General features: G+C 46.5%; 1 protein-coding gene across 14 annotated transcripts in view; it reads right to left on the minus strand.

Annotated features, from left to right (window-relative positions):
- PPIP5K1 (diphosphoinositol pentakisphosphate kinase 1) overlaps nucleotides 1-17,498 on the minus strand; it is a 1,113,174-nt gene that overhangs the window by 790,560 nt on the left and 305,116 nt on the right. For all 14 annotated transcript variants that reach the window (XM_069625171.1, XM_069625166.1, XM_069625170.1 and 11 more), the window contains exon 8: nucleotides 10,877-11,038. In XM_069625171.1, the coding sequence (XP_069481272.1) occupies nucleotides 10,877-11,038 (162 nt within the window). The remainder of the gene's footprint in view (nucleotides 1-10,876; nucleotides 11,039-17,498) is intronic.

A 17,498-nucleotide genomic window follows, 5' to 3' on the forward strand; every position in this document is an offset into this window, starting at 1 on the left:
AAACAGGTTCTTCCCTGTTCTTCCAAAACCATCAAGGACCAAATTAACACCCTCGCCCCAGCCTTGGCCAATTCTTGCAATCCCTCTTTCATCACTGGAACCTTGCAGCCCCCTTAGAAGCACTCCCTTGTGGACCCCCTTCTTAAGAAACACTATGCCGATCCTCCCTGTCTGGCCAACTATCGCCCCATCTCCATTACTCCTTTCCTGGGCAAATTCTTGGAAAAGCTGTCCATCTCCCCATCTCCCCACCTCCCAGCGTAACCTTCACACTGAATCGGTGTGATGTCTCCACGACCATCAGTCTGGCTACAGAGCAGCCAGACGCACAGAAACTGCTCCCCTGAACATTCCTGCAGCCCTGCTCTCAAACCTCGATTGTAACCTTCTTTCTGTCCTCATTCTCCTTGATCTTCCCTCTGCTTTCGATACGGTCAACCATGCCATCCTGCTCAACCGGCTTCGTGAAAACCTGGGTATCACTGATCAGGCCCTGGCCTGGCGGCCCTTGGGTCCTTCCTCTCTATTATCTCTCGCTCTACCATGGGTCTAAATCTTTCTCCCTGGCTGTTCAACCAATACCTGGTACCCCTTGCCCACCATATAGTCACCCTCTGCTCCAACTTTCAGTGCTATGAAGATGACACTTTGCTCTCCTTCAGGCTCCCCTCAGCTGCCTCTACTCCTCCTCTCATTTCTGACTGTCTTCATGCAATTCAGGAGTGCTGTGCCACCAATGATCTCTGCCTTAATGCCAGTAAGATGGAGATCCCACATCTCTGACGTCTCTAAGAAGTCAAACTACCAGCTCCACCTCTCCAAAGGTATTCGTCCCTTCCTCACTTTCCCCCCACAAACTCACTGTCTCTAGAGCCCTGATCTTCTCTAGGCTGGACTACTGCAACGGTCTCTTTCTTAATCCTCCTGCCTCTACTCTCCGTCCTCTACAACTCATCCAGAACAGGACTGCGAGACTTGTCCTTGGCCTCAAGCCCAGGGATCATATCTCTCCAGCTCTGAAATCTCTTCACCAGCTCCCAGTGGCAGCAAGGATCAAGTTCAAGACCCTCTGCATTTTCCACAAGGCTTTCTGGGTCCTGGGTCCACGCTACTCCCAACTCTCTCTTCTGAAATACCTTCCTCCTCGAGCTCTCCGCTCCTCCACCTTCAACTCTCTGAGGGTCAGTCCCTTTTCCAAGCAACGAGATTGGGGCAGATGTCTTTCTTCGGCTGGGGTCTCCCGCTGGAACAGCCTCCCTGCCTCCCTGAAACTTAAACAGAACCATATTCGGTTCTCTCAAGTTGTTTCTCTTTGCTTCTGCCTTCTCTCTTCCTCTCCCTTGCTGATCACCCGCCTGATCCAAGCACTGGTCCCTGCCTGTCCAGCTGCAATCCTGCACTGCCTCTAGGCTCCCCTGCACCTGTGGTCTGTATCTGAAACCCTATATAGTCCCCTCTCTTGCACTTATTCGCCACCCGTTGGCTGCACTTATGAGTGCCTGCATTGGTCACCCATTGGCTGCTGTTAGGCAAAGTTTGTATGCAGTACCCTATGGGAACACTACAAACAACTCAGACTACAGGTATAGGAAACCCAAACTTTGGTATAAGCTTGTACTACACAGTTTTGGTAGCGTGTTGAGCAGCAAGGCTTATCTCAAGATGGGTCATTGTAAGCTGTAGTGGAGTTACACAGAGATTTACAGTTACAAGTATTCAAATAAACTCTTACACTCAAGGTTTCTTGAATAAACAAATAGTTAGAATAAGCCTTCTTCAGAAGGAAGCAATATAATTGTAACACCCAAACTTCATGAAATACACATTATTAATATCTCTAAATGACATGCATTACTTACCGTAAAATCATTTCTGATGGTTGTATCTGCTTAGATTCACATGCGGTGCATAGTCCGACATCAAGTACTAACCGCAGGGTATTGCATCTTGTCTTTCGAGAATCAAAAGGGGACGTCGACATGGGTGTGCCTTTAACACTTACCCTACATGACATGTTGTGTACCCAAGATCCTTCACACGTCGGGCTCCCTCTGATTGTATTTTTTCTGCCAAGAGGGAGCCTTATGACTATTGTGAGTGAGTACAGAAAAGAGAGAGAAAGTAGTAAGACGTCTATGTTCCTTCCATCCGAACGGGTATTAAGGGGGGGGCGCATGTGAATCTAAGCAGATACAACCATCAGAAATGCTTTTACGGTAAGTAATGCATTGTCTTCTGATGTTTGTTAATCTGCTTAGAATGACATGCTGTGCATACACTAGCGAGCAGTACCCGGAGTTGGAGGTGGGTTGTGAGAAGGAACAGTAGTGAAAAGATGCCTTAGTACTGTCTGTCCCACCTGAGAATCAGACCTAGAATGAGTGTCTAGGCAATAGTGTTTTGTAAAAGGTGTGTACAGAACTCCAGGTTGCCGCATTGCAAATGGATTCAAGGGGAACATTTGCAATGAATCCTATGGACGGCGCAGTGCCTCGAGTGAAATGTGCTCTATCTAGGCTTGAAGGGCAGTTCTCTCTTCTTAGCAAGGGTGTAGCAGAGTGTAATGCAATTGACAATCCATCTAGAAATAGTGGATTTGGAGACTGCATCTCCTTTTCCTGTGGCCACAGAGACGTAAAATTGATTAATCTTCCTTAGTGGACGCGTTCTTTCCATATAGAACATGACAGCTCTGCGTACATCCAGTGTGTGCAGGGTTCTTTCCCTCTAGGCTTGAGGGATTTTGAAAGAACGTTGGTAGCTCTATTGACCGTTTCACATGGAATTTGGAAATGAATTTAGGCGCAAATCTAGGGTGAGTGCGCAAAACCACCTTGTCTTTGTGAACTGTTACGAAGGAATCTAGAATAGAGAGTGCCTGCAGTTCACTTACCCTCCTGATGGAGGTGATTGCAATTAAAAAAGCAGTCTTGAAGGTGAGGTCTTAAGACTTGCTTTGTGCATGGGCTCGAAAGGAGCTCCCATCAGCCTAGTTGATACCACATTTAGGTCCCATCCGGGAGCCGGGTTAGAAATGGGAGGGTGAATTCTTTTTACCTCTTCCATGAAAGCCTTAATCACTGGTATCTTCCAGCATGACACTTTCTGTTGTGATGTTGTATATGCTGAAAGTGCCGCTAGGTGAACTTTTATTGAGTTGAAGACTAGGCCTGAGTCAAGTAAATGAGTTGGGTATAGTTCAGTTACACCATATGATAAACCGTTTCCATTTACTAGAATAGCAATATCTAGTGTTAGGTTTCCTTGCCTCCCTGAGGATGTCCATACATCTTAGAGGGAACTGCAAGTGTCCGAATTCTATGACCTCAGGAGCCAGGCCGCTAAGTTCAATGTCTGCGGGCATGGGTGAAGCGTCTCCCCTTTGTCTTGCGACAACATGTTGTACGGGCAAGGCAGTTTGACTGGAGGAGATAGGGACATCTCCATCAGATGAGCGAACCAAAGTTGGCTGGCCCACATGGGTGCCACCAATATTATTGTGACTGGTTCCTGGTGCATTTTGTGCACAATCTTGTTGAGAAGGGGAGTCGGGCGGGGGGGAAAGCATAGACACATTTTCCTGACCATGTTATCCAGCGACCGTTCCCCTTTGATTGGTTCTGGGGGTACCTGGAGACGTAATCTTGGCATTGAGCGTTTTCCAGGGTCGCAAACAGATCGATCTCTGGAAAACCCCATTGTGCGAAAACATTGGCAACAATGTCTCTGTGTAATCGCCATTCGTACTCCCTGGGCAACGGAAAGTCTCTGCTGAGTACATCTGCCAGAAGATTGAGTTCCCCTGGAACATGTTGTGATAACAGGAACTTGTTGCGTTTGAGAGCCCACTTTCAAATATTCTGGGACAGTTTGGACAGCCCTGGAGAACGAGTGCCTCCCGGTTTGTTCAGATAGTACATGGCCGAGGTGCTGTCTGTGAGGATCAGTATAGTCTTTCCCTGTAGATGTGTTTCAAACACTTTCAGTGCTTTGAACACTGCCAACAGTTCCAGCAGGTTTATGTGGTTGGACGCTATGTCTGGCGACCACACTCCGCTTGCTGTCTGCTGGAGCAGGTGGGCTCCCCACCCTGTAAGGGAGGCATCCGTAGTTAGAGTGGCTTCAACTGCGGGGGTGGTGAAGGATTTCCCTTTCAAGAGGTTTTCCCTCGACCAACACTGTAGCGAGAGAACTAGGGCCGGCGAGACCACTACTAAATCGTCCCACTGTCCGCTGGCCTGACATCACTGGTTGCTTAGCCACTCTTGCATTGGCGCATGCGCAGGTGCGCGTGAGGAACTAAGTAGATACATGACGCCACCATTCCCAGCAGACACATAGCCTTGTGTACTGTTACCTCTCGACTGGCTACATAGTGAGGGATTTGAAACGGCATGCTTTGAACCCTCTAGTTGGAGGGGAAGACGAGGCTGTCCTTTGTTCGAATTAGAGCCACTAGGAATTGTTTGACTTGATTGGGGTCTAAGCTGGATTTCTTCTCGTTGATGGAGAAACCCAGGCTGAATAAAACATCTATCGTCTTTTGGGTATTTGACAGACTTGTTTCGTAGGAGTCCCTTGTTATGAGCCAGTCGCCTAGGTAAGGATAAACTGGAATGGATTGCCTGCGCAGGTGTGCTGCTGCTACTGCTAGTACCTTCGTAAATACCCTTGGCGCAGATGCTATGCCGAAGGGTAGTACCTTGAACTGATAATGTTTGTTTTCTATCACAAACTGGAGGTACTTTCTATGTGCTGGCAACATCGAAATATGAAAGTATGCATCTTTCATATCAAGAGTTGCCATGTAATCCCCCTGTGTGAGCAGAGGAATTACTTCCTGCAGGGTGACCATGCGAAATTTCTGTAGTTTTACAAACTTGTTCGCTGGGCGCAGATCTAGAACAGGATGCATGGTTAGATCCTTTTTGGGTACAAGGAAGTACACTGAATAAATACCCTCCTTTTTCTGTGATAGAGGTACGATCTCTATGGCTCCTTTTTGTTCCAGTATCTCGACTTCTTGAAGAAGTATGCAACGATGTTCTGGTGTTAGTCTTCGTTGACGTGGAGGTCTGTATTTTGGGGATTGGTTGAACTCTACACAGTACCCGTGGGCTATGGTTTTTAGCACCCACTGGTCTGTGGTTATTCCCTCCCATGCTTTCAGGAATGACGTCAGCCAGCCCCCAACCGGAGAGGCATTGGAGGGGACCCGAATCTTCGAGTCATTTGGAGCTTGAGGCAGGAGAACCTCTGGGGGTCGGGTTCCTGCCTCTTCCCTTACCACGCTGCTGTCTCCTTTGGGGGTACAGGGTATTGTAAGTATTGGTTCCCTGTGGAGAGTTCCAGTTGTTTCCTGAAGGGTATTGTTGGAGAGTGGATCATTGGCCACGAAAAAACCTTCTGTTTCCAAATCCTCGCCTTGGGGAAGGTCTCCGAGTAATTTGGTCCAAATTCTTTAGGGTTTCATGTTCTTGTTTCACGGTCTCTAAGGCCTCATCGACCGCCTATCCAAACAAGTTGGATTCTTCCACACGTTTGTTTATAAGAGATGCTTGCATTTCAGGTTTAAACCCTGAATTACGAAGCCACGCATGTCTTTTGAGGAGAATGCCCTGAGCGAGGGCTCGGCTGGCTGTCTCGGCCGAATCCCAAAGTGTTCTTTAAAATACTTTGGTTAACTTGCCTACCTTCAGAGACTGTGGTAAGTAGGCGGGTCCGTAGAGGCGCTGGAGCCTCTTGTAGGCCTTCTTGTATTAAAGCCCATTGCGCATCTGCGGAACTGCCCAATAGAGTAGTGTTATTGGCGATACGGATGGAGTATGCTAATGCGGGGGTAACCCTCTTACCCAGGGCATAACGTCTTTTCCCTTCATTGTCAGGGGGAGCCTCGCCTGTTGATAAAGGAACCCCTGCTCTTTTCCTTGTGGTAGTGACTACCAAAGATTCTGGGGTAGAATGACCTCTAATATATAGTGGGGTCGGATGGAGAGGGGCGGGAGAGTTTTTCAATTCTTGGGTTTACACCTCTCGTAAGAGCTGCTGTAGACAAGGATGGAGCAAGACGTTTTTTTATCGAATTCAGTAGAGGGGATGGCTTGGCTGGTTGGCGGCTTCTCTTTAAGAATATCCTCAACGAAGTCGGCTTGAGGTGCTGCCTCTTCAGTGGCAATTTTAAAGTGATCAGCTGCTGTACGTAGCCTTACATTAAATGTTAGTTGATCATCAATAGGAGAAGGATTCCTTGTATGGGTGTTCTGAGGAGAGTCCAAGGACAGAATATCTGGGTCTGGTTCTTGTGGCTCTGGGGACTGCCATGGTTGAGAGTCACCCATATCTGGTTCCTCCCCTCAGCCTTCAATAGGATCATCCTCAATGGGCTCACCTCCAATGGGCTCATGTTCCTCCTCGTTATAAAAGGTATTCTCCTGTACCTTAACTGGTAGAAAGTTTTCTTCAGTAAGGTCATAATTATATATGTCCTCTTCTAAAGAGGGGTCAAAAAGCCTTGAAAATTTAGATCTAGGGTCAGCAGGGCTTTCCTCCCTTGGCCTTCTTGGTGTAGGTTGTTCTGCACGTGAAACAGCTTTTCCAGCCTCTCCATGCAGTCCTCAAACTTTTCCCTAGTCCAGACTGACGATCTAGAATGGTCTAGGGGTGGAAAAGTCTCACTCATAGTCTTCCATCGAAAAAGTGTTCCCAGCACTCTCTTCCGTCAAAAAACGTAGAGCTCTGTGCCTTAGCGTCAAAGAAAGTCCTTCCTCTCCCTCAGAGAATTCTTCTGGCGGGGTCTCCGTGTGCCCCTCCCTCAACTTCTGAATGCTATCCTTAGATCTCGACGGATCTTTAGGTCTTTTGGAGATTTTCTGAGCGTCCCTAGCCTGCCGTTTATGGGAATCGGCAGCCACAATCCTTGCCAGGCTGACCTCGCCATCCTCACCAGTCGGGAGGCGCGTAGGTACATCTAACGATTGTAAGGGAGTCTGTTTCTGCGGAATCGGGGCCTTGCCCCTATCAGCCAACTTTTGGCAATGGTAAGGCCTTATCTTGAGTCCTATGTTTGTTATCGCCGTACGCTTTCCTGTGGTGCATGTTGACGGAACTATGTGTTTTGGGGGTAGCGCCCTTTGTATTGGATTGCCCAGTCGCTAGGCACGCATAAGGGGAGGGCTGCCGATCTCGCTGATTGGTGGGTATCACCGGAAGTACTGGTGCACCTGTTGGCGCCAAAGTCTTTTTCAACGTAGTCGAAGTAAGGCGAGGGGTTGTGTGCCTAGTGTCATGCACGTGTCTGTCTTTGTCACCGGGGTGTGACTTCTCCATAGCAGGGCTTACGCTGTGCTTATCGAGGCTGGGGACAGACAATACGGAACACGAGCGCTCCATCAAAAGGTCAACAACCTACGGTTAGGAGGCCTGATAGTCACTCTCGCCGTCATCACATTCGGTAGCAGTGGCAGTGGAAGAAGTCCCAGCCTTGGACATACCATAGGCCGCCCACCATTTTACTCTACGCTCCATCAAAGTCTTGGGGCAGAGGAGCTTACAGGCCACACACCCTTACACTTTATGATCGAGCGGCAAGCACCGGTTAGACCGTCTGTGCTTATCCTTCCATGGGAATTTGCTCTTACAAAAAGGGAAATATATAAAAGGAGTCCGCTCCATAGCGGAGGCTACACAGAGTGACTAAGACCAACTGGGAAAGAAGGAAGAAAGGGAAAGGCATTTTCAGTTTGAAAATGTCCACCCCAACCCCACTCTCCCTACTGTATAGGCCGGCGAAAGGCCTGGCCACGTGGTCGGCAACGCCAACAGGATCACCTTCCGTCGAATCTCGCAGGTCTTCGGCGGAAACGGGAACAGCCGTCCAGACAAGGGATGGAAGGGGTGATAATGAATATTTCTATAGAATAATTAGACCAAAGGTCGTTTGACAATAGCAATGTTCTTTACGAACTACGCATAAGGGCAACCAGTTATCTGGGCGGGAAAAAACTATCTGAGGGACCTCGACGCGCGAGGGATCTTGGGTACACTACACATCACGTAGGGATAGTGTTACAGGCAAGCCCATGTCGACGTCCCCTTTCGATTCTCAAAAGACAAGATGCAATACTCTGAGGTTACCACTGGATGTTGGACTATGCACCGCATGTGATTCTAAGCAGATTGACAAACATCAGAACAGTAGATTTTGGAATGGCACACAGACACTACCTACACCCTCAGGTGACTTCAATTGCTAGGGTGCTGGGGACATTAATATATCACTGTTGAATTTAGAATCATATGGTAATAAGTCAAAAGGAAAAGAGTACTTAGAACATACAAGAGACAACAAATATTCTTAAGCAGGCAGATACTTTTGGATCCCCCCAGAAAGAGTCATTCAGTGCAATAGGCTAAGCCAAAGTCAATGGGCAAATGTCTTATATAGGATTCAGCACCTTTGGTAGGTAAATGGAAAAGTATTTGCACAATGTTTTAGAAGTCTTTGAAGAAAAGAAAAATCAAATCTAGGGCCACAAGCGGACTATTAGACTTGTGAGTGATAGAAGCTGCAAGCAACTCTACAGCAAGAGGTAAGTTCTCTCAGACTTTGTACAGTACCTATAAAATGAAGAAAAGATGCAGCGGATGATTCCTGTTCCTACACGTATCACTGTTCCTGGGCCTCAGTCACGAGTACGTCGGGAGACTCCTGTAATGCACTGGGACGGTCAAGAACCCGCAACCGGCAAACTTCATTTTCAGTGGCTGTTCAGTATTTTAGCGTCCGTTTCCTGGCTGTCGAGATGGACTTTCCTTGCTTCTGTGGTCCCGCACTCTGTTGAGGGGGCTCAGGCTTGGTCAGTCCTGCTTCCTGGGAGTCTGGATGATATTCCTGGAGCTCTTGGCCAGCTTAAAAGCAATGTACACAATCACAGCAACTCTGGAAATTCAACCAGCTCCGAGATGGATTTCCAGGTGGCTTACTTTGGAGTTGATTGGTCCCACCAACTCAAGGGGAGAAGTCGTCCTTGCAGGGGCTTCTCTGTCGATGCGAACTTGGCGTTTCAGCACTGCAGCAGGGCTTCTTTGGGCAAACCAACGGTCCACGAGTTGCAGCAGGCGTCCTCTTCAAGTTCTTCTTCGGTTCCTTCGTCCAGTGGTCGACTGTCTGCCAAGCCAAAAGCCTTGCCTTTATTAATTTCTCTCCCATTCATTCCAGCATAGCGGTCAGTCACTCAGCAGGTTGGCTGTCCTTGCCGGACAGTCAGCCGGCCAATCACCACAGAGTGCATTTGGGTGTCCTAGGAGACTAAGCACAGGGAGTTTCGGGCACCTCCCTCACTTCCTGCCTATCCCAGACACCCTGGAGCCAGAGGCAGGCTTCACTTGTGAATCCCGCCAAAGGCAAAGCGGACAATGGGACTAAACCTGGTTTGGCACACAGAGAAACTCTAGAAGGACCTTTCCAAAAGAAATGGCGTAAAAAGAAGACCGGGCCATTTTGACAAAAAGGGCACCCCTGCGTGCTATACTGCAGCTGCGAACGCAGCCCACAGTAAGTGCACACCACGGTAGTTAAAAACGAAATCACTGCCACCAGCTATTCAGTGAGGAAAGGGTAACATGACATTTTTTAAATGAGAAGCTAGACAAAGGGGATACTAGGTAACCCCTCCAGCAAAGTCAATTCCACTTTACTGCTCTTGGAAACAGTAGTTTATCCAAGAGACGGTATTTAAACCTTTGGGAAATTTGAAAGACTTCCCTGGGCCACTGCACTGAAGGTGATGTATGACCCAATGTAAAAGATGATGCCTATGGAGTTTGTCAGACTCCACAACCAAAAGAAACAGTGTACAAAATCACATCGAAATACATGAGAGAGTGGGAACAAGGGTCTCACTCTCTCCAGGTTAAAACAATGAAGTCCTCAAAATCCAGCTAAATTGCTGGGGGTCTCTAAGGTTGGGGGAATTAGCACATTTCTGAGAATTCTCCTTAACAGCTGCACTCATGTTTTTCTGTCCCGCACTTCTCCATCATCCCCCCACCCTCTGCACGTCTCCCCTCCTTCTTCCCTGCACTTGCGCGATCTGAACGAGACTAGGCCCAGTAAGATCGTTGTTTGTCCTCCCTTTGTTTCCCCCGCCTTATCTTGTCACGCCTAGAAACACTTGTGTACAGGCACGTTATAAATGCCATATCATATAATATTGTATCATATTGTATCGTAAATGGTCACAGTATGGGAAAAAGAGGCGTACAAACAGCGACTCAATTTGAAAACTGTGTTCAATTGGTATAGAGGAACATTTCACAGATTTTTTTCAAACCAACGCATCCCGCCCCCAGGATGAAGAGAGTCCCTATCCTTGTGCAGAACAGAGTAGGCTCCGGATTGGCATGGTAAATATCAGGAGCCGAGCTCTCCCTAAACCAAGCTTCAGTAATAACCTGGAAATCAGTACACTTGTCCCAAAGCTTGCCAAAGATACCCAATTTATGCTGTACCAGTGAACGAGCATTAGACAATAGGACAAACAGGAGGGATGTATCTTGCGCTGAAGCCATACCAGTCAATGATCCGCAACAGCTCCAAACATATGAATATGCTAGAAAAGCAATCAAGAGCATCAGTTGACCATGACTTTGGACTATACACTTTGCCTGTGATTGCATGTATTTCTACTTGATGCGGTTCCAGGGCTCTGTTCGAACATTTCATGACTTGAACAATGTAATGTTGACCTTGCTTGGACAAGTGATGAAGGTGGGGGTGTATGGTCAAAAAACTCATGCTGGTAGGGTACGTAAGAGTGATTTGAACATTTGGCTGTTCAGTTATTGTTAGTTTAATTACAGACGGAAGAACACCTACCTTAAATGCAAGGCAAACTTTCCGAGCAACCAATTTCTCCATCGCTGTTAGCATGACAGGGTAACGGATCTCCTTGCCCTCACTGTCTCGCTCCACTTTGCCATCCAAAGCAGGCGACTTGCGGGCCTCAGCATGTGCATAATCAGGCCCCACTGTGTACACCTGAAGAAAGGCACAGGTTAGGCCACTCCTTGACACACACACAGTGCGAAGCTCCTAGAATACATCGATCAGAATGTTTTCCTGGCAAGAAGTTCACCTTCTAATTCAGGTAAGATATATTCTGGCAAACAGCAGTTAGATGACATTGCAAAAGAGGGCGATGAAAGAAAAAAAGTAATGATCAAAGTGTTGACAAAGATACAAGAATAAATATCAAAATCAAATCAAAATATGATTTAAACAACCGATCCTTCCAGGAAATGTAATATAAATCTATGAATCTACAAATGCCATTAATTTAATAGCTCCCTCCAAGTAAACCAATCGCCACATTTCAAATAAGCAGCCCTATAAAATCACAGGGTCTGGTGCTTTCCGGTAACTGAGAATATCATTTTAGTCGCTGATCTGCCACTACAGACATTTGAATGTGTTGTCCTCTATTATGAATACACTACAGGGCTGTTCAGCTGTATAACTAGGTATTCAAAGATTTAGTTGCCAGCACCTGGTTAAAATGACTAATTTCCAGCAGTTCAAGCAAATGATTATATTGTGTTATACAAACAAAAGGCAACTGTGGAGTACTGACTGAATTTGAATAGCGCAGCAATTTAGTGTTCGGTCCTGTGATATCAAGTGACAGGTCCTATAATTTCATTAATGTCCACATATAATTGTTATGGATCTCTTATTCCTGTGCAGCAGCGTATAATGGTCACGGTTAGGAGGGATTTTCTGTACTAGACCTGGGGGAGGATTCTGATGTGGAAGTTCTTTTCACACTGAGCCTTGCCAAACTCTCTCAAGGTAGAATAGGCCTAGCAGTAAGGCAGATTTAGAAGATTAGGGGAAGGTGTGCACATGCAGCAATTAACAACACTTAGAGACAGACCGCCAAGACATAAAGTTCCACACAGGAGTATAAACATATACTATTCATTAGGCTTTAACACACTAAGCAGGTATCACATGATCACACACACACACACACACACACACACACACACACTTTGAATCTTTTCCCCCTCTCACCTAGTCTTTTACTCTTTTTATAGGTGACCTTTTTATGTCTCTCCATAGTGTATGGCTGGAGTTATAGTTTCCTATAACTTTTGGGCTTAGGCTGGGTGGCCCCTTCGGGCTCCCCTGTTAATTTATCTTTTATGTACTTGGGTCAACTACTGTTCCCAAGTAGTAAAGAGGGATTTTCATCCCCTTTACATTTTGAATGTGAGCCAGCACACCCCCACCTTATGTGGAGTGCTGGGGGTATATTTACCTGGTAACCTTTTGTTACAAATGCGAGTTTACATGAATGGCTGGTGGCAGTGGTTTTACCTTTATGACTTTTAGTCATAAGCTGTTAATTCAGCCTCTGTAACGTACAGAAGGGCCACTGTTTTGCTAAAATGGTGGGCTACTTTTTTCGCCATTTCTTTTGTGCTTGTTGTTTCCCAGGTCTTCCCATGCCATTCTAGGTGGGAACGACCTCAGTGGAAGTTTTGTCTTTGCCGGGAATCCTTTGGATTCCCCGCCCAGGCTCCAGTGTGTATTAGAAGGCAGAAAATGAGGGAGGAGTCCAAAACTCTGCAGCCCTTTGACTTTCACCTTGCCTGAAAGGAACCAACTCCCAGTGCGGGGCTAGCTGTCCTGAATAGACATCCAGACCGCCCCTTTAAAGGCATGGTCTAGTAAAAAATTTTATTTAAAAAATAGATAGGCAACATAAAAAAAAATACTAGCATTCTCTTTTTTTAAACTTCCTATGTAAAATTTTGAGCTATTCAAGCTCAAAATTCGCAAAAGCAAGCACATGGGCGCATCCATTTTGTGAAATGGATGCCCTCCTGTGCTGGCTTTTGCGGCAGTAATGAAGGAAAAGCCAGCCAGCTGTAGTAAACAAAAGCTACCGCTGGGTGGCTTTCCCTTCATTAGTGCTGTACCCGGAGGACGGGGACCGGAGACCAGAGCAGGAAAGCTGCAGCTGAATCTCGGTAAGTGCTATTTATTTTTTTTTAAAAATAAGCACTAGCTGTGTTTTTTTTTCTAAGTTTTCTGGGCTGGAGGAGCCCGGGAAACTTAGAAATAAAACCGCAGCTTTAAAAACGTTGTATTTATGTTTGCCGTCGCTTTTGAAGCGACCGCAAACATAAATACAACGTTATTGTGTTGGAAAACGCTGCGGTTTTTCTTTCCAAGTTTCTCACGCTCCTCCGGCTCGGACGAGCCTGAGAAACTCGGAAAGAAAAACCGCAGCATTTTCCAACACAACCGCGTTGTGTTTCTGCCTGCTGTGGCTATCACTTTGGGTCTCCGGTGCTCCCAGGGGAGCACCGGAGACCCAAAGTGAAAGCCACAGCAGGCAGAAACACAACGCGGTTGTGTTTACATGCCGCGTAGTGTTTCTGCCTACAGCTGATTTCCCATTTGGGGCTCTCGGGCTCCCCGTGGGGAGCCCGAGAGCCCCAAATGGGAAATGCTAAATGCTGCGTTGTGTCTGCCTGAATCTGCTTTCCCATTTGGGGCTCTCGGGGAGCCCGAGAGCCCCAAATGGGAAAGCAGATTCAGGCAGAAACAACGCGGTTGTGTTGGAAAACACTGCGGTTTTTCAACACAATAATGTTGTATTTATGTTTGCAGTCACTTCAAAAGCGACCGCAAACATAAATACAACGTTTTTAAAGCTGCGGTTTTATTTCTAAGTTTTCCGGGCTCCTCCAGCCCAGAAAACTTAGAAAAAAAACTGCAGCTAGTGCTTATTTTTTTTAAATAGATAGCACTTACCGAGATTCAGCTGCAGCTTTCCTGCTCTGGTCTCCGGTCCCCGTCCTCCGCGTACAGCACTAATGAAGGGAAAGCCACCCAGCGGTAGCTTTTGTTTACTAAAGCTGGCTGGCTTTTCCTTCATTAGTGCCGGAAAAGCAAAAGCCAGCACAGGAGGGCATCCATTTCACAAAATGGATGCGGCCATGTGCTTGCTTTTGCGAATTTTGAGCTTGAATAGCTCAAAATTTTACATAGGAAGTTTTAAAAAAGAGAATGCTAGTATTTTTTTTTATGTTGCCTATCTATTTTTTAAATACATTTTTTTACTAGACCATGCCTTTAAGTATGATATGATATGGCATTTATAGTACGCGTATACACAAGTGTTTCAATGCGGGGGGAGATTGCAGAAGTTGTGCTGTAGTTCCTGTTAAATATTCCAAACCTGGAAGCTGCAGACAAGTCGATGAGTGGAACTTAAACCGAAGAGGAAGATAAAAAGACTGTAGCGATTTCCAGCAACCGGGGAGCCTGCTGTGTAACTGGAGCCTGCTGTAACGCTTCCTTCCAATCAACCTGGGGGTCCCGAACACAATGTTGCCTACCCATTGGCTGGTGGGATACACTAGTCTGAATACAACCTGCATTTTTAGCCATCCCACAGCGTGCTGCACCTTGCTGGGCTGCAATACCACAATACCCTGGGACCTCAAGCCATTGTGCAGTGCATGGTCTGTCGAGGTCCAAAGCCGTCTGAAATGTTGGTGTCCTCCTCCTGGCTCCCAGAGACCCGATTTGAGTCCTTGAAGTCCCCTCACCAGAGTGATAGACCCGATTAGCGACATTCAGTCTTCTCGGGGCTCCTGAAACCACGGAACCACATCCAGCCACGAAGAAACTATTTCCTGGAGTCTTGCGTGTTGATCCCTGCTGGAAATTCCCTTCCAGTGTCCGGTCTTCAGCCTTCTTGACAAGGAATTAATCAACCAGGGTTTTGGCTGCAGATCCTGAAGACGTCCTGCTGCAAGCTCTTCTTCTGTGCCGAGGCACTGTGTCAGCTGGGCTATTACTTACCTTCAGCCTTTTGTGATTCGTGTGACGCATTGGGGGTGATTCATGTGATTGGGAGTCTCTTCATCCAGTTCACACAGCACAGGCCCACTGCTGGAATCCTCCTAGGCTATCTTCTCTGAAGTCCCTGGACCCTAACTAACTCTAAAGCAAACTACGTGAAGACTTCTGCAGGAACCCTGGCTCTTCCTGCATCTGACACCTATATCACCCTGCCTGGTTGTATACTAATCGACGTTTTCACAATTGACCTCGGGAGAATTGACCTAATGTAGAAGGTCAATTAGGACATATATGTGGGGGGAAACCCCCCGCAACCACCACCCAATCCAAAACCCCCTGCAACCCACCACCCAATCCCCTTATATTATTTATAATCCAAAACCAACCCAAATCATATATAACATAACTAAAATAATATGAAGGTCAATTGTGCAGAAGGTCAATTAGGACCTCTATAATTAGGTCAATTGTGCAAAAGGTCAATAGTAAAAGGTCAATTTGGGTAATACCCCCTGCCTACAGCTGGCATCTAGACCAATAGGGTCCCTCTTCTGCCTCTGAGTTAACTTCTGCAAAACACTAGGGAAGGACCGGGTAAGAAAAGGATTCTGCCTTGAAAAGAATAATAAGTGTTTAAAAGTTACTTGTGAAAGAGTTGGTTGGAACTATACCTCTGAAATATGAGCAGTTACAAAAGTTCTTACTTACTCTGAATGTGTTTTGCCCTTCTTAAGAGTATATAGAAGGGTATTTTACTCACTTGTGATTTGGGTCCCCCTCTTCCAAAGAGTAATGCTGTTGGCTTTACCTAACAAATTCTTTCAGAATAAAAGTGTATATGTTTACCAACTGGGAATTGCTTCCCCTGGCCTGCCGTAGAGCTTGTCTAGAATAAGTCTACCTTGGGTCTTACTTACCTTGAGTAGCTCCGTGTAGTTCTTAATAAGTGTATTGTGGGTTTTACTAACCTTGGTCTGCCTTGTGCCATCCTAAAATAGGTTAGTTATTGCTTTTCTCAATCTGTCTTACACTGACCTGAAAAGCAACAGTAATAGTTTATTACAGCAGTAGGTCTTACTCAGCTGGTATACCTGAGAGTTATCCTGAATGTAGTTATAGGCTTATATTGTTCCATGAATTTGTGTTCCGCTATTCAGAAAAGCATCCTGGTAACAGGGTTGGTTTACTAAGCGATTTCCTGACTGAGTGTCAGTGCATGACTGACATGGTCTATTACCCTTGAATTACTGTAAGTAATCTAAAAGTAACTTGCGGGTTTACCCCCCCTGAATAGGTGTGTTGTATTCTAAACGTGTATGATTAGGTCTGGCTTGCCTAGAAATGCTGTTAGTGGTTCTGACGAAGGTCTATGCTGTGGTCTGTGTACCCTAAGCATTGTGTTGAGGGTTTTGAACGTGTTCATTGTTCTTTGACAAAGTACTTACACCAGGATTTACCTTGACCTACTTGTATTTATAACAAATCTTTATTCTTCATAATACTTCTGGGTGTAAGTGTTTCTTTGGACCATTTGTATGTTACAAGTTCTTTGTGCCTTCCTACAGCCTTCTCTCCCTCCTAAAATAAGTCTGGCTGCTCTTTCCTACGCTACCATATACTCATGTGGTACAGCCTTATACTAAGAGTGGATTCTTGTACTGCCTCAGTTGAATGGTTTTACTAAGCCCTTAGTTGGACTTCGAAAAATGGTCTTAACAGCAACAATGTTCTTGGGCCACTGGTCAAGGATCTGCAGTGTCTCAAGCTCCAGCTCAGGACAGCGACTCTAGTGTCAGAGAGGAGAGCTCCGGTCAGTGGAGGGGCTACCCACAGGGTGGCCCTGGGACACATCTGATGTGAGGACACAGGTTCTGGACACAAGGATAGTTGATCCCAGCTCTGATGACAAAACTCAGAATGGCAAAAGATGTACTGCAGATGTCCTTACGAAGGCTCTGGAGGGCAGGATGGGCAAGTAGGGGCCCAAACTGCACTGCCACCCCAAGAGTTAAAGCACCATCACAGGTCTTCAGGAGAACAATCTAGGCAGGGATTCAAGTGGACTTGGCTGGAGGCAACGCTAGAAGCCTTCACTGGTCAGTCTTGGGTATCCAGCGGCCTGCATCAATTAACAGGGGTCTTGGCTCCAACGAGATGTCCTCTTTCTATCCTAAATTGCATCTAGGGCCGTCACTCCTAGCCCACCAATGGTAAACCTCTGCTCCATTCACACTGGCAAGCACTGTCCAATACTGGACAGCCATTTCCTTCACATTGGCCCAGCAACAGACATAACCCTGGCCAGAGTGGGGGTTGGGACAAAACAGTCCCAACCCGCAGCATATGGCCAATTCTCTTGCACCGCCACTGTGCCCGGAGAGGTGGAGGCTTTGTCCATCAAAGGAGTATGCGTATATGGCATTTCCTGACCTGAGAGGGTGGGATGAAGGCCAAAGGACAGAGCTAAAAAGGCATGGCATTGCAATTTTGAGTATATGGAACTTCAAATGGCATTATGTAGTAAAATGCACAAGAGGAAACAGCAAAAACAAAATACACGACAGAAAAATATCTGCTGCCACCAGCCAGTCTTGGGCACATCACAAAACTAACAGAA

Source organism: Ambystoma mexicanum, chromosome 11 (genome assembly GCF_040938575.1).
Source record: "Ambystoma mexicanum isolate Mex_15411 chromosome 11, UKY_AmexF1_1, whole genome shotgun sequence".
NCBI lineage: Eukaryota > Metazoa > Chordata > Amphibia > Caudata > Ambystomatidae > Ambystoma > Ambystoma mexicanum.